We start from the raw sequence: 21,084 nt of genomic DNA, 5'->3' as shown, positions 1-21,084 counted from the left end.
CCTGAAAGATTCATTTTGAAAGTAAACTTAAAATCACTGCTGATAAAATTTGTGGATAACATGACAACTGGTAAATAATGATGACAGATGATCTGGACCCAGCCAAAAATACATTTTAAAACAGCTCCTTTTAAGGTCATACACATAGGAAGAAAGAATGTAGGCCATACCCCGGGAATGGGGAACTATATCACGGAAACCACTGATTCTGAAAAAAGTCACTGTGGACAAACAGTTCAATATCAGCTCTCAGTGTGATAGTGCAGCAAAAGGGGCTAATGTAAACCACTCTCACCCGGCACTCTCGAGACCTGACCTGTGCCGGACAAGAGAATTTGCCACATGATGGAAGATCAATATTTTCTGGCACATTACTAACACTTCCACTGCTTACTGGGCTCTTAGAAGACATTTAGGGGTAAATTAGAGCAAAATAACAGCACTGAACACTGAGAGCCAGTACTGCTGGCTGTAAACTAACTTTGTGGGACCACGGGAAACTTGGCTGCATCCACGATAAGTGGCCATCTGGCTAACTAAAGTCACGCTTGATTATGGAGCTTGCCAGACAAGAGAGTTCCAGATTAGAGAGGTTCAACCTGTAGTATGTAGGAGTAAGAAAGACATCTTACTTCTCTACACGCCTTTGGTGAGGCTAGCACTGCAACACTATGTTCAGCCCCGGTAGCCACATTTTTAAAAGGATTTTGGAAAAAAAAATGGAAAGAGTGCAGTGAAAAATTATTCATGGGTTGGAAAAATGCCACACAGCGAGATAGGCTTAAATTGCACAATCTGTTTAGCATATCAAAAAGAAGATCAAGAGATGAGTTGACCATGGTTTACAAGAAACTTCCCAGGGAGCAAATACTGAGTTTTAATGGGCTCTTCATTTAATTAGAGAACAAAGAACCAATGACTAGAAGTTAAAGCCAGACAAATTCAAATTAAACATATACCATGCATCAATATTGGATAACTTTCTGGAAGGTGTGCTTTAGTCTAATAAACTGTTGGCTATTCAGGGGTACGAATACAAAACTCTATGAACATTGTTGTACAGGACTCCAGACTAGCTGATCTAACAGTCCTTCTGGCCTTATAACTCCATTTCTAAGAAAAATGTGGTCCAACTTCCTCAGGAAATTTGCTCAGTTCAAAAAAGAAAATTTATTCTGACAGTACTGCAAACCTGCTCTTATTTGGTTCAGAACATGTCATTGCTCATCACGAGTGGCAGGTCCATTTTTTGCCCTCAGTTACATATGTGCAACATAATTACATCCAGATTCTGCCCTCACCATTGTCTGCATGGGATAGCTGGTAGCAGTATTTAGCACTGAAGCTGTAGATTACTTAATAATCCTCTTACTGATGGGTGGGGTAAAAATAACCTATGGCTTCATTTCTCATCACTGTGGTGAATCTGAAAAAATAGGGGGCAGCAGCAACATTCATTTTTGTCAATACAGGAGGTAGATCTGCCTCATGGGGAGCACCTAGGTTAAGTAAGAAGTTGCTGTTCTTACACAGTCACCGTAAAGACTGAAGTCAACACATGAAAGCTGGGCACGTCACGAAGACAAAATATGAACTGGTGGGTGGTTGACTCAGTACATTGTAAAATTGTGTATTTAACCTACATTACACACAAAAGGGAAGAAAGTGCACTCAAGGGCTGTGAGCCGCATAAACTTAAAAAAAGAAAAGCTCTTATTCCTACCCACCTAATTCAGATAAGGCACCTTACGTTCTAAATACCATATATGCTCAACAATAAAAGATCATTTAAGTTGTCCAGCTATATGCATTCCCTATGATGTATGTTTTGAGTATTGGGAACAAAATCTTAAGGAGACCAGAAATCCCCTATCCATGCTTCACAGCACCTTTGCTAGTCCCTGGATTCACATTTGTCTCAAATATGAGTTAATCTGGGGGTAAAGGGGAACCCCATTGCGGTTGGGCTGGTGGGGGAGAGCTGAATGTTAAAAAGGAACTTTTCTGCACTATGGTCGCAATAAGAACATATTTTACTGGAGACTTTTATTACACCCAAATCATATAAATCATCCTACACTTGCACTACTGAAATGTTCAATCATGAAAAAATAACTATGTCAGTAATAAAAGTTTAAAGTATGTGTAAGCGAGTAAGGGAACCACTACACTGTATTTTGGGCCTGCTTTCTGTCCTGCAGAGGGTTAATATTGAAAAGGAAAAGATGGTAAAATATGAAGCCAGTTTCCTGGCTTCATCTTTCACATTCCTATACTATATTACAGCAGAAACTAATGAATTTGCTCATCTTGAAAGCCCTTTTGCAAGCACTTTCCCTTACCTTTAACTCTGATTCTTACAGATTTTCCCTTATGTGTATGCCAATTTTACAGGTATAATACCTGGACTTTTTCTGGTTGTGTTCTGATTATTTCTACTGAGAGATGCTTAAACCTTTTACAAGTCTAAAACTATTTTAGCACTTCTGAAGAAAACTAATAGGTCAGACTCACTGAATAAGAGAGAAAGAGGCCACTGAATTTATTTAATAATGTATGCCCATTTCACAAAAATGGCCTATGTAATCCTTTTAAAAATAATAACCTGTTCATTTCAGACCTTGCACAGTGCTTTTCTTTGTCCCTTGTAAGTCTCTCAAATGTCTTATTTTAAAGGAATATATAGTACTCCCGGAAGACATTTTCCCATTTCTATTCTCTTCAACTCCTGTGAGCCCTTGTTCTGTGTGATAAGGCAATCTCCTTCGGGATCTGAGCTGTGTAGTTTCGCACCACGAGTGACAAGGACTCGACTTGAATAACTGCTGTGCGCAGGTTGTAATTATGTCAGCTGGAGTGTTGAACAAGGGGACTGATTAATGTGAGCCCCAGCCCAGGCACAGGCCCTATCAAAACCTTCGTGCAGGCCAGCAGTGGGGATGGGTTAGAGCAGAAAGACAAAACATGCTGTATCGTCCATGATAGATGAATTGCTCCAACAGTCTTCAGGCAGATGTTCCAGGACAGTATAATATACAATTACTCTGCCTTATCACCTTCCCAGGGACAATAAAGCTTCCTCCTTCTATAGCTCATGTGAGTGAAGGCAAAATTAGTTTTACTTTTACAGCACTGACTCACTTATCATGTTGCCTTGATTGTGCTTTTACAGCTAAAGAAAACATGTATTCCACTTTTAAACTTAAAAAAAAAGGCAAAACAAAAAAAAACCCATAATGTTTTCAAAAAGCAAAGGATTTCTTTGAAATTATTTCACATCATAGTAACAATTCTTAAAGGCCTAGGTTCACCGAAGTACTCTGAGAACATACAGTCTATTTATGTGTTTAATGCTATATAAATATAGTTACATAAGCTACAAAATCAAGTCAAAATGGGTGCTCAGTTGAAAATTTGTGTGTTTTAAAGAGGGATTGTTCACGTGACTAAAATAAAAAAGCACAGCTAGTTTTAACTAAGCACCAATGCCAAGCAGCACAAGGATACTAGGTATAAATGATTTAAAAAGACACCTCATTTCTTTTGTCCTCATACTCTGATGGAGATCAGAGGAATTACCAAAATTCCACTCATTTTTCAAAGTGGAAATGGAAATGGTTAACGATATGCAAAAGAAATGCAGGACCAAAAATTATACCTATTCTTCCTCTCTCATCACTTATGTTTAGGGTTTGTATAGCTGCTGTAAGAGGAACTTATGAAATTCTCTCTGCCACCAAGACTACTTCCACCAAAGTTCAATAAACCAATAAATGAATATTTATGTGATAAGCAAGACAATTATTTGTCTCCCAATACCTTAATATCTTTTTCCCTTCATGCTTGGTAGTTACAGCTAAGGTAGTTCCACTTGTTTCACAGGAAAGGGATTCTAAACAGGTGTTTTTGCATTCAAACTCACTGCTCCCCTTAGTGATGATTTTCTCTCCCTTACCACAAGTTAGTACATCACTGGCTTGATCCAAGGAAGAAAAAAGCACTGCAGCACTCAAAGATTAGTCAAGATGTTGCTAGATGTCTGACTGAAGTGCTAGGCACATCCCACCTATAAGCTCATCAGAAGTGGTAATGAGTGAAATCCTGGCCCCGGTGTAGACTGTGGGAGTTTAACCATTAACTTCAAGGCAGCCAGGATTCTACCAGGGTTCACCAAGCCCACTGGTGCTCAGAAGTGCAAACAGGAGACACATTACTCACCCTTTGCTTCCCTGGGTTGTGTCTACACTAGTCCTTCTTTGAAGGGGACATGGTAATCAGCCTGATCAGCGAATACTAATGAAGAGCTGTGATAAATGTGCAGCACTTCATTCCAATTCTCCCCAGTGCCAGTATGCCGTGAAGCTGCGGGCACTTAGAAGTACTTGCACAAATTCGAAGTGCCCTTACTCCCCAGGGATTGCATGGGTACTTTGAAGCGCTCATGGCTACATGGCATGCTGGCATATCGAAGTTTGCAACTTTGAAGTTGCCGTGGGGAGAATTAGCCTAATGAAGTGCTGCGTATTCATTGCAGCACTTCATTAGTATTCTCTGATCAGGCTGATTACCATGCCTCCTTCAAAGAATGGGGCAAGTGTAGACATAGCCTTGGTGTTTGTCAGGAGGGGAAACTGCACTAGATCAGGCACTGGAAGAGCTGCATGGTGCCACTGGAGTGCCACTCAAACCAAAATCAGGTATTTCATAGGGCAAGGGATACTGCAATGCTACAGAAGGCAAAGACAGAGAGTTTCAAACAAGAAATCAAGTTAGGAACTGGTGGGAACAGGCAAGAGCACAGATACAGCAGGTGAATATTATAGTTATCCAAAAGAAAAAAAAATCATTATAACAAACTACTTCAGTGACTGATTTGCATTATAATGCTGTTTTTGCAAGGCAAAAAGACAGAAACTCTTTCTTTTTTCTATTTTTTAAATGAAAGCGTGGGTGTCCAACTAACCTGTGAGGATGTGTATTAGTGTTTCACAGACTGCTGGACTGTGAGCATGTGTAAAATTCATTAACCAGCCTAGGTAGCCCCAGGACTAGTTCAAAAACATGTATAGGAACTTTTCAGATCAAGCAGCTCATGAAATATGGTGCTGCAAACTAATTACAGGCCCTTTCAGAAAGCAAAGAACTCATTTTGAAGTCTTTTACCTCACAGATGCCTTATACAATTCTTACCCCAAAGGAAGGGTACGAAGTTACCTGAAAAATTTGTTAAAAAAATATATCTTTTGGCCTGAGACTGTTCAAACAAAATATAATGGGGAAATGTATGCAATGTTCCCTTTAATTTTTCCATCCATATGTGAAATGTATTTTGTTATGTGCACTGAGGCACGTGTAGATGTACAACACAAGTAAAAACACATGCTTCTGGCTGCAAGTGCTCTGTGAATCAGCTAGGTGGAATTGCTCCTGGGTTGCGTACCCAAGCATTCAGCGTACAGAGAATGCTGGAGGAAGCTGAGTGTTTGTGTTTCAAAAGTAAGACTTACAAGGTAAACCACGTTGCCTCCTTACCTATTGAGTGACCACTGAGAGTCCATAATTACCTGACAGAGGAAGCGTCTTTATATCATAAATATAAAATTAAGGCATTCTGATATCACAGTAAATTACCAGAATAATTGTTTAATTGATTTAGGATGTCACCAGAACTCCATGACAACTGATAGTCTTAAAACAAAACAAATAATCTTATAGTATTATGAACAACAGCTTTCTAGCCATTTATTCTTTCATTTGTGGTGTCACAGCAAAATATAAAATACAACATTGTTAAGAGTATCAGAAGCAATGTTACCTTAACACTATTTTAAAAAAGATTTTGCCAGTATACAGAAAAGTAATACAGCACCTGTGTTAAGATAGGTCGTTGAGCTCAGGCAGAAGGAAAAGAAAGGCTAAGAACCATATTACAATATCTGGTTTGAGTAAGGGACAGTATGTAACTACAAGGCCCCTGACACAGACCAGATAGCTAGCTGTGATTTTGAGAGTAACTGTTCATTTCCTGGCTCCCACTTTACTCTGGGGTAAAGTAATATGTATTAGATGGAACAGTAGCAGATTTCTTCCACCTTCATGTCAACTGACCTGCTGGGAGTCAATGTACTGAGTCAAGCCTCTATCCATGTGGCAAAAGGTGTAATAGCTCTGTTACATTTTCAGGCCACTTTCCCCTCTCACCTTGAGTTATGGGTTGCGCATCCAAGGATATGTCTACACAGCAGGGATATTTCCAAATAAGCTATTCTGGAAGAGCTTAGTTTGAAATAATTCTGCTACACACAAAAATGCATTTCAAAATCGCATTTAGCCTATTTTGAAATAGAGCCATTGGATGTACAAATCCCACTTTTGAGAGAGGAAAAAAGGTGCTTTTGAAAGAGGGGTTTCCTTTTGAACGAACCCCATCTACACTGCTTGTATTATTCCTGAAAACAGCACATCTGGAACAGTGAGTGGTCCCTATTATGCAAATGAGGTGCACAATATGTAAACCAGACCGTCATTTGCATTACCAATTGGCCTCACTTGCATTCCCCTTCTCAAAGGGGAATGTAGTGTGGACGCAGCCTGTCTTAACAGCCCCTATTTCAAAATAGCTATTTCAAAATAGGTGCTATTCCTCAAGAAACGAGGTTTAACTATTTCTAAATAAGCAACCACTATTTTGAAATTATTCTGAAGTAATGGTGGCATTGTGTAGACACTAGCAAAGTTATTTCTAAATAAAGGTTGTTATTTCAAAATAGCTTTGTTGTGTAGACATACCCTCCTGGACCATGAAAATATAATAGAGGAATTTCAATCGGACCTTTCTCGGGCAGGACACAAGGCAAAATGATGCTCTTGCCCTGAAGTAGCATACACTTTCCCCTGCACATTGTAACAAATAGTGCTCCAAACCAGTGTGTGTAGTTCATTATTTTCAGTACATAGTCTGATGATTTAATTTGTGATTTTGTTGTCATGTTCTGTCATTATCAGCAGAACCCTTTCATAAAATCAAAGTCTTAAAACACAGTCACATATAACATGCCGTATGTGATTCCAAAGATTGAAAAGTTGCTTTAATACTTGGATTCAAAATATTTTTTTTATGATCAAAGACTGTGAAGCTGGAAACCAACATATAACATGGTCACCAATAAAATTGGACAAATACCTTTGCAAGTAAGAAGTGGTATTCCTTGTAGGGGATGGTGAAAACACCACAGTGACGTTACCTACTAGCAAAGGCAAAATTGTAGATTTTAATATTGACTATATTGCAAATATATAAAGAAAACTCCAGAAAAGTTTCAAATAATCTCTGTGCCCCCCACTCAAACTTAAATTCACTTGGCAAGGTCATATAAGACTGTTGAGCACCGGTTTCATGTGGAGTTAAGGTTGGCTCAATGAACAACAACAACAACAACAACAAAATAAAAAGAACAGATACTTTGTTCTGTATTCTGCATTCACAATGTCAAGCAAAAAAGAGGTTGGGCTCATGAGAAGGTTCTATAGGTGCTACCATTGTGCAAATAAACAAACAAAGAACATTAAACAATATAGCTTGGGAACTATTTTGAAATGAATAGCACAGGTAAATAAGCTCCATCTATTCTCTGCAATACTATTCCATTCTTGCACCCTGCCACCCCATTGTCCCCACCAGGGCCAAGCAGCTCATGAAGAAGGAAGGCTCTGGATGAAGGCAATATCAGCCACTCTCATCAGAGTAGAGAGCAGCTGATAGATGCTGATATTCTATGGACTAGCAGCTACGGAGGAAGTTTGGAGGTGACTAGAAGACTGCAAGTTCTCTTTAGAGAAAGAAGAGGAAAACTTTCTCAGCAATTCTTTCCCTTCCTTCAGGAACTTATTTCCTTCTCTCATTTATATTTTGTATTTTTAAAAGGCTGGCATCTTCACCCCCACTTCCGACACACCCTCAAAAGCAAGTTCCCACTCTTTCTGGAACACTTGGGGCTTGTTTACTCTTGCCCCCAGCTCGAAGGGGGTATGTTAATCAGGGGGACAGGAGATTACTAATGAAGTGCCGTGGTGCATATGCAGCACTTCATTAGGCTAATTCTCCCCCGCGGCAACTTTGAAGCGTCAAACTTCGAAGTGCCGGCTTGTGTGTAGCCACCAGCACTTCGAAGTGCCCGTGCTACTTTGAAGTCCCTTTTCTCCTCAAAATTCTTTAATTTCAAAATTTTGAGGAGTAAAGGGACTTCGACGTAGGGTGGGTAATTCGAAGTGCCCGCGGTTGCACGCATGCCAGCATTTTGAAGTTTGACACTTCAAAGTTGCTGTGGGGGAGAATTAGACTAGGAAGTGTTGCGCATTCACCGCAGAACTTCATTAGTAATCTCCCATCTCCCTGATTACCATGCCCCCTTCAAACCTGGGGGCAACTGTAGATCCAGCCCTTTTGATGCAGATTTGCTTTTATCTTTCTGAGCTACATAAGGCTCCGATCAAAGTTGGTTTTGAATGTTCTTTCTCAAATAAATTATTTAATTCCAAAAGATAAGCACTACGAGTTCTGCTGATGTAAATGTCCTGGTGCCACTACACTGAAATATATAGAGCTACTTCCATTTACACCAGATAAGTAAGAGGTTCTAATGAAAAAAAACATGTAATTAAAGACTGTATCAGAATGCATACTAACAAGGGGGTCAAATTAAAATTCCACAGGCAACCTTAACTCAGATATTTCCCAACGTATGCATACTTAATTTTGCCACTGCAATAACGATATTTTAATGTGTTTTATATATTACACATAGTGTGTGTTTGTGCATGCGCTCGCACATGCGCACACATGTATGGCAAGGTGGAGCGTATACTGGATTGCAGAGAATTAAATTCACTAACTTTATTACATGATAATACCTTTAAGCCTGGGAAGTAAGACACCACAGAGCAGTGTCAAAAGTATTATCTATTATTTTCATCTCAAAGGCTTGCATCTCTACCACAATACGTACAATAATAGCTAAACTACCACTCAGGGGATTGTCCATAGCAATTCCTTATAGAATGACCATCCCCAAAGACAGCTTTGAACTTTTTATAATTATTGGATTTGGGATTAAAGAACAGTAAGCTAAATAAACATTATATTTTGCTTCTACTCTAAGAGGCAATAGAAAAGAAAAGAAGAAACATTTTTCAAAATGACTGTGCTATTTAATCAGCAGTCCCAATGCTTATGGTCTGTTTCAATTGTGCCAACAAACAAAAAAGTATATACGTAAATATAAAGAGATTTTGTATTTAAATAAATAGCAATACATTTCCTTGAAACATGAAGAATTGCAAAATGTATCAAGTATTTTTGGTAAAAATCGTATTTTGAAGACCAGAGCTTTGCTTTTGATCCTGAAGTTGAAGAATGACCTCAAAACCTGTATTTACTTTAAATGAAAAGATTTCTAAGTAACCCTAAAGAAGGTATAATTTAGCATTACTATTTAAAAATCTGAAAGGAAAGGTTGTGCTGAATTTGCACATAGCTTGACAACCTGATCCTGTGTGCAAGATTGAAAAATATGGTGGTGGCTCTATGGGGTGCAGACAAACAAGTTTGAGCAGAGAGAAGATAAAACGTATAACGCAGATGAAAAACAGCATTAGAGCTTCTCTCTCCTTTCCAGTGGGAATGGAGCCCCCTCTCCCTTATGTTTGCTGATGTCAAATATCTTGGGTTTTAAAATTGAAAAATGTGACACATTCATATCTAGCTCAGAGTGGTAACACTGAGGTCTCCAGGAGGAATGAGGGACTTGGGAGTAGGCACAGTGTGGGTGGTAGGAATAGATGTAAGGAGGTAAAAGGTCAGGTGCCTGCACATGGATTGATGGGAGGCAGACCATAGTGGCAGTGGTTAGGTAGGGGACTGGACACCAGGTCAAGATGGACTGAAGTAGAAAGAAACTGGAGGAGGACTGAATATACGGAATTCTTTTTAACATTTATGTCTAACTTCTACTCTCAGTTAAAAGGGTTGCTTATGAGTAATACAGAATTTGAACTATAAGGATGACGCAGACAAGTACTTATCCAAAACTGGAACTGGGACATTGTTGCCCATTGCAACAATTTTATTACGGGTTTAAGAATATTTCATGTTTTTTGAAAAACTCAGTAGGTGGAGTCAGGTAATTGCATGGGAATCAATTTCACTGAAACAAAAAGTTTCTAGTCCTCATTATTATAAAGAAAAGATAGAAAATGTGAACTTTACAGACTCAAAAATAAAACTCATGTAAAAAGAATCCAATATTTATTGTTTTATGCCACTCTCATGATATCTGAAGATATGATTAAAAATATTTGATTGCTTGGGGTTGGTGATATTGATGAAATTGCTAAGGAAACCTATGGCAATTGCCTTAGTTTATATGTAACAGTAGTAATAGTAAGCCTCTTCCACTCCTACATCTTGGAGCATGGGCCATTGACAACCATTCACCAGTGTCCCCTGTTCTGGGTGATCTTTTCCAGTTCTGACCAGGTGTATCCCACATTTTTTTGTACTGGCCTTCAGGTCTCCACACCAGGAGTTTCTTGGGCACCCTCTTTTCCTTTTTCCTTGTGGCTTCCAAGTTAAGGATTGCCTTGTGATGTTGGTGGTTGGTTTTCTAAGGGTATGTCCAATCACATGAGTATATTCTAAATTCTGCTCTACATTATAGTATTAGGTCAATTAAAGTTGCTTGTGTCAACCTAGTTGTGTGTATGCACATAGTCAAATTAGTCTGTCACAGATATAAGTGCCCCATTACAATGACATTGTAGCACCACATCACTGAACGACATTGACTCATGGTCAACCTCCTATAGTCGACCAGTGGGAGTGTAGATACCAGGTGACATATACTGGCACAAAATATCCTCCAGCAACTATCCCACAAGGCTCCAGAGTGTCCACTTCGGTCATAATTAAGAACTCCACTACCCACAAGTTATATAGAATGGAGGCCAGCTGCAGTTTACAAAGCCACTTATTTTTGAACTGCCTATTTCTGACTGCCCAGATTGGTGAGCACACCTTGCAGCTCTCCATTTCTGCCTGCAGTTACACATGCTCCAAACATGCTCTTGTGTGGTACATGCTGTAGGATCTCCTAGGCCCCTGCGAAAAAGAATCAGTGCACAAGCAGCTAGGAAGCAGTAAGCGAAATGTGGACACTTATGAGCAGATTGCTCAGGGATGCAGATGAAGAGAGACGATAGGGATCAGAAGCAGTGCTGTGTGAAAGAAATGGCCTCAGGAATGCCAGAAGGCCAGAGTGGGCCAACAGTTGACCTAGTGCCAAGCCACAGAACTTTTACAACAAGCTGCACACCATACTTGTTAGGGACTCAACAGCATCTCACAAAGCACTGCAGATACTCCGAGGAGCCTGAGACACAGGCCCTGTCATGAACTGTGAGGGAAAAGGATGAAGGCCGGGGCGGGGCAAGGGGGGATGCAACTGGAAGTCTGGCTACAACATGAATCAGAAAATATTTGAAACTCCATCACAGCCTAGTCAGTCTTGGCAGCTGGGCATGGGTGAGTATGATACAGGGGAAGAACCTCAAATAAAATGGGTGAATGCATTTTCCACTACAGTGTTTAAATGAACAGATGATGCCTGAACCCAACATAGCAAGATGCTAACTTTGTTTACTTGTACTAAAGAGGGAATGGTACAACAGTTATGATCTTCTTTTCATTCCCCTGAAGAGTTAGGTTGTGGCAGGAGGGAAGAGACGCTTCCACAGAGCCACCCCTACCCACCCCTTAACTTTCAGTTCAACTCTCTTTTCTGATGTCCTTCTGCCAGAGGGATGGGCTAGCTCAGCACAAAGATCCAGAAATGTGGTTTTACACATCCAAAAGTTCTGCTTCTCCTAGTCACAACGCTGAATTACTAAGCAATCCTAACTATCATGGCTTGTTTCTCAGGCCCAGAGTCAGTGCTCCACCCTGCACAGCCACTCTGGAAACACCACTAACAAATTTGAATTGGTTTGCACAATCTCTCAACTATGAAATCCTCCTATCCTTCACTTTCATGGTTTGCCCTGTGGCTCTGCAAATACCAGAGGATTGTTTGTCATGTGTTTACAGCGTTCACAGCAATAGTATAGGCCTGTGTGGGATGCTTCTGTCTGAGATGGACAGCAGGGAATGTCAAGCTGGTTTGCAGGACTTTCTAAAAGGGGCATGAAAATAAGGGATGTGGATGGCATTATGGGATGGAAATGCTTGGATGATTGGAATCTGACTTTTTACTCCCAGTCACCCCCTGTGACATGTATCCGTCCCACCAAGCCTTGCCACAATTTCCCAAAAGACAGCGCTCTGGACAGTGGTAAACTGAATAGTGGTATAACCATAATAATGTTTTGAAGATGGCTACATAATGCAAACCAGAAGCCTTTTAGTTCACACCCGCAGATCCATGGCTGAAAGTTACAGTGCATCACTTTGATTGATGCTGCCATTCACATCCTCACTGTCCAAGTGGAGGCACATCCTAAGTGCACCTTCAGTGCACTCAGATTCCACCGGCTCAGGGGCTCCAACATTTACTTCTGACATCAAGTCTACCAATTAGTGTGATAGCCTGTCGGCAGTGTAGCTTGTCATGCTTAACATTTTTACTGTAAATCAATGTATAAAATATTAGCAACAGTTTAGGTAAACAAACACATTTATATGTCCAGCAATAGTATTAAAGAAGAAACAATATTTATCATGATTTCAAATGCTACCTACGCACTCACTAGAATAACTTCAAATCTAGATGTTGTCCTACATTTATTCTTATAATTTGGATTAAAATATTACTGAGGCAATTCATAATTTACATTTATTAAACACAAAGGGCTTAGATATCGTTTTGAGTTGCCTGTATTTGGGACACAGAAACACATACATGCAGAATTTCCCTCTAAACCTTCTATTCACATCTGCTCTTCATAAGCCATTTCCTTCAGACTGCTGAGCACTCTCAATCCCCCTTAGTGACTTCAGTGGGAGCTGAAGGCTCACCATATTTTGCTGAAGGCCACAGCTGGTCAGTATACACCTTATGACTCCTGCCATCCACTCAGTAACACAATGAAAATGTACAGTTTGCCTTATAACACCCTCCTGATATGGAAATGACTGCTTTTGCCTTACATGCAGAGTAGTTGCCATTTAAAGTCAAAATCAACCTACATTTCCACATAGCAGTATCACACAAACATTTATAATGAAACTGTGGCATCTTATATATCACCATGGACTAACTGTATGTAAATGGCAACTTTTTAATGACCACCGCTTCATTCTACCATTTCACTCTAGAGGTCAAGCTTACACACTTTCCATTTTGGCCTTAGCTAACTAAATATTGTTATCTCAGAAATAGCAGTAGACTATTTCTTTGCTATTCTTATTATAGCCAAGGTGTACAGCAAACATTAAGGTAATAATATCAAGGTGGCCGAAAGGTTATTAAAGGCAACTACAGTATGTGTAAAAGTAAAACACTTACTTTGCACATTTGTATGATGGGTAGAAATCCTGGAGTGTATTAAAAACCCTTATTTTACATCCTGTGAACATAGATAGTAAGTCAAAGGGAAATAAGAACTCCCCAGGGATGCTGTCAAAGAAAAAGAAAAGAAAAGTAGCCCCTATGGAGTCACTTGCCCCAACTCAGGATGCTGTTGCTGCTAAAACTACACAATGAATTCTTGTGCAGTTGGAATTTTAGATGCAATAATCCCTTCCGGAGCGTTGTCTAATTATTTTATTATGCATAATAAATGTAAAATATTTATTTTAGTTTACATAATGATATTAAATATGCATGCTATTTATCCTGAGTCTTGTAAGACATCCTTCACAAGTGATGTATTTTTCAGAAAGGTGCATTTATGGAATTAATGAGGTTTTGCTGGCCTGGCTGTTTATTTTGTAAAGCCTGTAAAAAGTGTCCTATCTATTACCATAGAACATTTTGTCAATCCTATAGATGCTGCCTTCTCTTTTGTCCTGAGTACAGTGTGTAAAATGAAGAGTGGATTGTAAACTGTTCAGTGGGATCCCAGAGGAATAAATGTCTTTTTCTTTAATTAAGGAATAGTGGTGACATACAATAAGTTAATGTTAAACCTGTCATGAGAACTCATGGTCACAATAACTTATGGCAATGTGTGGTAAACACATCATAAGACTAATCCTACATTTCTCATGCACTCTATATTCCCACAGACTTCAAGAGAGTGTGCTAGAAAAGCAGACCTGCACCTCATATGAGCCTATGACTTAACATGAACCCATTTTACAGTAAGATGTACATGATCTTGTACAGTGACTGGGATATTATTACATGTCTAAGAAATGGGGATAGATCTATGAAACAGTAACGGGGCTCAGACTTATGCCAAATTGTTCAAATCTGGATATCCACAAAGCAGCACCTAAATCTACGTTTAGGCATAAAAGGAGCTTGATTTTCAAAAATGCTGAGCACTAGCAGCTCCCACACATTTCACTGGGATTTGTGGGGTTCTAACACTTCTGAAAAATCAAGTTATTAACAGTAAGATGCCTAAATATGAGGCCTTAGTTAAAACACAAACCGTTTTGAAAAATTTGGCCTTAGGAAAGAAAATCCACACTATTTAAAGTTTACAGACACAAACCATCTTCCACAAGTTCAGGACTCCTTGCTTTTCTGTATGCCCCGTAGAAAATGCTAATTATATTATTGTTTGTAGAACTCCAAATGTTATGCAATTTAAAAAAAGTTAGCCACATAACACTTCTTTCTTAAGTGACCTGGAGATCTAGGATAACCATTGCAGAAGTAATGGTGGAAGAGGGCCCTCCAAGACTAATTCTATGTTATAAAATTGTGAATAATAACAATGAATAATTTTTTTGTATAATGGAGAAGGTTGATTTAATAATGGAAAAGACATATTGTGATTTGAGATCATAAATGCAGAGAAAAACGTATGTATTTACTTTTGAATAGACTGAAGGAGTCATTGGCTAAATTAAGAGTGCAAACTTGAAAAATATATCCAGGCTGTAAAGACCAATTATATATCTTTTTGGAAACGAATCCAAATGAGAATTGTTGTATTTTATGATTTTTCCTTATTTCATAAATAATAATTATTCACACTATTGCTATATACATAACATTAGAAGATAATTTCTTTGTCAGTGAGGTAATGTATTTTTGTATTATGAAGTTAGAAGTCTAAAAGTACATATCACAAGGTCAAAATGCAAATGATACCAAATGAAAGATAATAGATTGGAGATCTTCTGAGCGATAGTCATATATGTAGCTTCGATAAACAAATCAATCAAGTACATACAATCCAATGCTACACTTGTTTTCTTTTTGGGAATATACATTTCATTATGAATTGCATAATTTATGTGATAAGAACCTGAAAGTAGTTTATTATTCACTTGGGCATACCACAGCCATGCAAGCCTTCCTCTTGTTAAAGGAATTTCCCTGCTGACTCTGAGTTATTGAGAATATTTTCTCCTTTCTAGTCTATCCTGCTCAAACCAATCTTTTTTCCCCAGATGTCTTAGAGTCTATTTCACTTTTGTCTCTGTGGCAAATAAAAAAGACAAGTACCTATACAGCAGCAAAATAATCCACATTTTAATCACAATAGTTTCTAAATTTATATTTATTTTTCTATTAGAATCCTTTCATCTTAAAGCTTCCCAAACTGCCTAACAGAAAAATAACTTAGTGGATCCTGAAAGCTTGCCCCTCTCATCAGCACAAGTTCGTCCAATAAGAGACATTACCCCACCCATCTTTTCTCTTATGGAATGCAAGCAGAGATGATGTCTCCTACCTTTGAAAGCAGGTGTAAAAGAGTGGAAGCAACAATACGGTATTTCCCTACACAAGCTAAAGATTACTCCTTTCATTGAAATGAAAGTGATTATTATTAAAAAGTCAGCTCTTGCCAAGCATTACCCTAAAATAGTATTTAAGGTAGACCAGCAATGACCTAACCCAGGGGTTGGCAACTTGCGGCTCTGAAGCTGTTTGAGGCTCTTTAAGGAGTCATTTGAAGCTCCAGATGCTGACTCCTCTGAGGCTCTGGATGCTGTAATGACCCTGCCTTGCTGCCATTGAAACAATCGCACAGGGGTTACCTTGCTGGGGGCAAGGCAGCAGGAATAATCTGGAACTAGCCCATTTGGGCCCAATGAAAGAGCAGATTGGCCCCCATGCACCTGCATCTTCCATGGTGTTGGCTGGCTCCAGCTGTCTCCATTCCTCCACCCAGCTGGTGCAGGTCAGCAGTGGGGCTGCATACCAGGGAAGGTGGGTGGAGCTGGGGGCTGAGAAGGGAGGGGAAGACAGAATGGACACAGGGAGATTCAGGGGGAATTGGGGCTGCTGGGTCTCTCACAGGGGACTCAAATGCAGCCGCCACCGACCCTCTACCTGCCCTTGACATGGGCAACAAGCAACCCCTGGGCAAGGCCCAGCCACACAGCTCACCTCAGGAGGGCTCCCTGCTCTGCCTGCAGTGCAGAGGGCACAGAGGAGGGAGGGCACGCTGCTGCTGCCTGAGGGGCAGGCAGGAAGCTGGTGCCAGGTCTCATGCAGAGCAGCACTGCTGCTCCTGGGAGTGTGGGAACTCAGGCTGCTTTGAACCAGCCGCAGTGCCAGCTCCTGGGATGCCAAGCAGGGCTGGAGCTTCAGCTGTGGCCGGGAGAGTAGGGGTGACGTTCAGAGCCACCTACAGAGAACTTGCTGCCCAGATAGGAATAGGAGGATTTCGAAGTTGCCGGGGTCCTTTCGAAAAGGATCCCCGTCTGCACGAGCCGCGCGGTGGTGAGCCGCAGCAATGTCGAAGTGCCGTGGCCACCGGCATTCTAATGAGGCGCTGAACATGTATTTCAGGGCTGCATTAGTAAACTTCAAAGTTTTGGGATAGTGTAGGCACGGCCAAAATGAATTAAAATTTTGACGTTATTTATTAAGAACTATTTCCACGCATTGTGGTTCTTGAGGTATTGATTTCGTAACTGAATTTGGGAAAAAAAAAAACAAAAAACAAAATCTCTTCTCACTATTTTGGTAGCAGAGCCCCGATCTAGCCCCTTTTTCTGGGGAAACTTATAGTAGAACACATGAAGGTTAACAGGTTTATTAGTGCAATAATTCTCTAAAGCCTACAAAGAGTAACAGACTCAGTTTTACATTCTTCCAAAAGGTGACACCTACAACAGAATAAGTTGTGCTGAGGTCAGAATTTTCCAGATTTGAAAGAGTGGGTCTGTCCCAAGAAAGTTCATCACTTAATAACTTATTTTGTTAGTCTTTAGAGTGCCACAGGTCTGCTGTTTTGTTACATGCTGAGATGTTGGCTTATAACTGCATCAGTGCAAAGAGCACCACATCTTGAGTCCCAGCACCGGAGTGGGAGAACTAAGAGGAGGGCAATATGTTAGCCACTTAAAAAAAAAGGAAAGAAAGGAAGATGGAGTGGAGAAAACAGCTGCCAACAGCCTTGGCCACCATCCCAGCACTGTGGAAGCTGGCACACAGGTCTCTGCATGCATTCCATACAGAGATGCTGAACGCTAAGCACAGCAGCCCCCACTCCTGGCTCCTCAGCAGCCTTGCAGGGTGTCTCTCTGCCTCTTAATTGCTGAAGCAGCTCTAATTTCTGCAGTGCTGCTAGTGCTCCAAAGGAACCGGCTGCTGCACCCAAGAAGCATGGATTGGTACCTAAAGAATGCACCCTCTGTGTGGACAAAGAGTCACTCACTTTGGCCCAGAAAGGAGCCATGATAGAGGAGAGCTGAGATAGCACAAATATGGCACAGTTATTTCCAAATGAACAGGGTGGGACCTCGGGCTGGGGGTGGTACCAGGGAGCTTTCTACGCACTCTATGAATTTTAGATGATTTCCTTTGCTCTCTCTTCTCTAAGAAAATAACTACAGAAACACTACAATACTTATAAAAACCTTCTACGGTAAAAGCTATGTTATCTGTTACTTTGCTATCCAGAAAACTTGGTTAACTGGCATCTGCCATAGATGGCAATACAATTCTCCCTTCAGTAAACTGGAAAAATTCTGACAGCAATCTGGCCTCATTTCACACTGTTTGTGGAAATCACATTTGTTTGATGGCCCTGAGGCAGTAGAGGAGCAGGAAAGTGCAGTATGGTATACAGTATGGCTGTGTCTAGACTAGCCCCCAACTTCGAAGGGGGCATGGTAATCACGGCAATGAGAGATTGGCTAATGAAGTGCTGCGGTGCATATGCAGCATCTCATTAGGCTAAATCTCTCCTGTGGCAGCCTCAAAATTTTGAGGAGTAAAGGGACTTCGAAGAAGTGTGGGCACTTCAAAGAACCCGTGGCTCACCTGCAGCTACACGCAAGACGGCACTTAGAAGTTTCATACTTGGTACTAGTTTCATACTTCAAAGCTGCCACAGGGGAGATTTAGCCTAATGAAGTGCTGCATACGCACCGCAGCTCTGCCTTAGCAATCTCCCAACACCCTAATTACCATGCCCCCTTCGAAGTTCGGGGCTTGTCTAGATGCAGCTTAATAGAGTTAAAAGGTGTAGTGTTGAGTCAGGTTGTTTCATTTCTTAAAACATTTTTTGAGTTTGGTGGAAAAGCTTGAGTATCCAGCATATTTGATTAACTAGCAACCCCCCCAATCCCCATGCATGCCGGATAACAAAGCTTGTACTGTATGTCCTGGGATCTCTATTGCATTTGGAAAACTGTCCCTGGCCAACAGTGAAGCCTCATTCACTACACATCTTGAAGGACACAATATTTAAGGCACTTTATTCCTTTTTCAAAGACAGAGTTAGAGCTCTGTATTGATCAAAAATTGTCTCCTTCACCAACGGATGTTGACCCAATATAATATGTTGTCTCATCCACCCTGCCTGGGACAAACACACCTGCTACAATAACACGGCAGTCAATAGGTAATATATGCATTTTGTGTTGTGAGCTTTGAAAAATGTAAAGCTCTAGAGGAGTTGTCCATTTGTTCACTGTGCATCTGGGGCCCAATCCTGAAAACTCCTACATGAACAATGACGGGCACTCCCAAGCACCAGTGATTTCAAATGAACCTCCCCAGCCCGCCACAACCTCTCTCTTTCCTAGTTTAGGGCAATGGGACTATTCTTTTGAGTGGGAACTGCTCACGAGAGTGAAGGTTTGTAAGATGAGGCTGCCTATCAAAGTGCACTGTGAATGGGACAGTGCTCCCTAGGAGCATTTACCACTTTCGTTGTTCACCTCACCATACTCATGGCAATCCTTCTAAGTCCTTACTTCATCCCCTGTGCCTCTTGGAAGGTGAACATTCAGTGATGTAGAGCCCAAAACAAAAGCCCTGCTTTCATTGCCTGATTCAAAGCTCGTTGCAGTCATTGGAAAGACTCACATTTATTTCAGTTTGCACTTATAAAGTAAAGACTATACAGCTCCTAAAGAGTGAAGTACAAGAGCTTCTTTGTTTCTAACCCATGCTGTGTGGGGCAGAGGCATTATAGGAGTGCCCAGCCTTTATTATGATTTTTTTATTTTTAAACAGTAGGAGATTTCATTAAAAAAGCTATGTTAAAAGCACATTATGGTTGCAGGCTTAGCTCTCGTAAGTCATGAAGTGCTGCACAGTTGCACTTACAAGTTTATCTTTCCCTTCATGTACATGCACTGAGATAACCTTTGATCACACACTTTCCCAAATATATTATCCACTGTAGACAGGGGACTTTCAAAAGGACCCCCTGGACTTTTGGTTTTAGGAAGAAGGGGCTTTTGAAGTCTGGGGAGTCCATTCGAAAAGCCCCATCCACGCAGGCAGCACGCAATTCAAAAGCAGTGTTTTCGAATCGCACATGGCTGCCATTATGCTAATGAGGCACTGCATATTCATGACTGTGCCTCATTAGCATCTTCCCAACTCACTCATTACCATGCCCCTTCTGAAAGGAAGGGGCTAGTGTAGATGTAGCCAGTAAGATTTGTGTGGCTGAATTAAGTTTACATAAATAACCTTAAGTGCTTTCTCTTTTCCTGACTTTTGCATGCTTAATAACGCAGTAATGATACTGTCAAAACAGGATGACTTTTAGTACGCTATCTCATGAGACTGTGCCCCTCAGAATGCTCTTTATACAAACTTTCCCATTCAACTAGCATGGCAAGAAGAAGGAAACACTGTAGCAGAAATTTTAACTTTAACTAATTCCAGTTGCTTCCACTTTTAATATGTGTTTGATGGGTGTTCAGGCTGCTAAGCCTTTTGGGACAGCTTTTCTTTCTTGGTGGAATGGCTGCAACTCAACCGAGGAAATTTTCAAAAGTGGAGTTGATTTGAAAAGGCAATGCAGATAAGTAGTCTCACCACTGAGAATTCTAATAGACACCAGAGCAGCTGTGAAACAAACACTCTATACTAGCATTATAGTAATAACATTAAAAGTTTCCAATCATTTATTTTTCTTTATAAAGTAATATCCTAGTACTACAAGGCTGGTTTTTAAATGTACTTCCTAATTTAATATGTGATTACTGCTGCACTGACAGCACTCTAATGGCAATATATATTCCTTGTTGACTTCATATGAACCTGATGAAACCACCTTGACTTCTTTCATCACCTTATTATTGTTGACTTTTTACCTGTAGTCACACCATGGACATCTGTAGGGCTTTTCTCCGGTATGGACACGCTTATGTCGGGTCAGATGTGACTGTGTTGTTGAAGCAAAATTACACTCATCACATCTGAATGGTTTCTCTCCTAAAAGAGGACAATAAAATACATGCATTAATAATTTTAACAAATAAAGAACTCCTGAGCCAGATTTTCAGTTCAAATGCAGCCCAAGAAGAAATACAATTTGCAGTTTCAAATATAATGAGCCTCTTAATTACGAAATATTCCTGCACTAACTCTCATTACTCTCATTACAAGTTATCTAGCTTATTTGCTGCCTGCTTGCTCATGTGGCACTGGAGCAGCC

At 40.3% G+C, this 21,084-nt stretch overlaps 1 protein-coding gene across 2 annotated transcripts in view; it reads right to left on the bottom strand.

The window, feature by feature from the left end:
* Positions 1 to 21,084, bottom strand: part of ZNF407 (zinc finger protein 407) — a 431,800-nt gene that overhangs the window by 149,962 nt on the left and 260,754 nt on the right. For both annotated transcript variants that reach the window (XM_074987526.1, XM_074987527.1), the window contains one exon: positions 20,741 to 20,861. In XM_074987526.1, the coding sequence (XP_074843627.1) occupies positions 20,741 to 20,861 (121 nt within the window). The remainder of the gene's footprint in view (positions 1 to 20,740; positions 20,862 to 21,084) is intronic.

The sequence above is a fragment of the Carettochelys insculpta genome, chromosome 2 (assembly GCF_033958435.1).
Source record: "Carettochelys insculpta isolate YL-2023 chromosome 2, ASM3395843v1, whole genome shotgun sequence".
Taxonomy (NCBI): domain Eukaryota; kingdom Metazoa; phylum Chordata; order Testudines; family Carettochelyidae; genus Carettochelys; species Carettochelys insculpta.
Note: the sequence above shows the minus strand (reverse complement) of the source record. Positions and strands in the feature narration are given on the sequence as shown.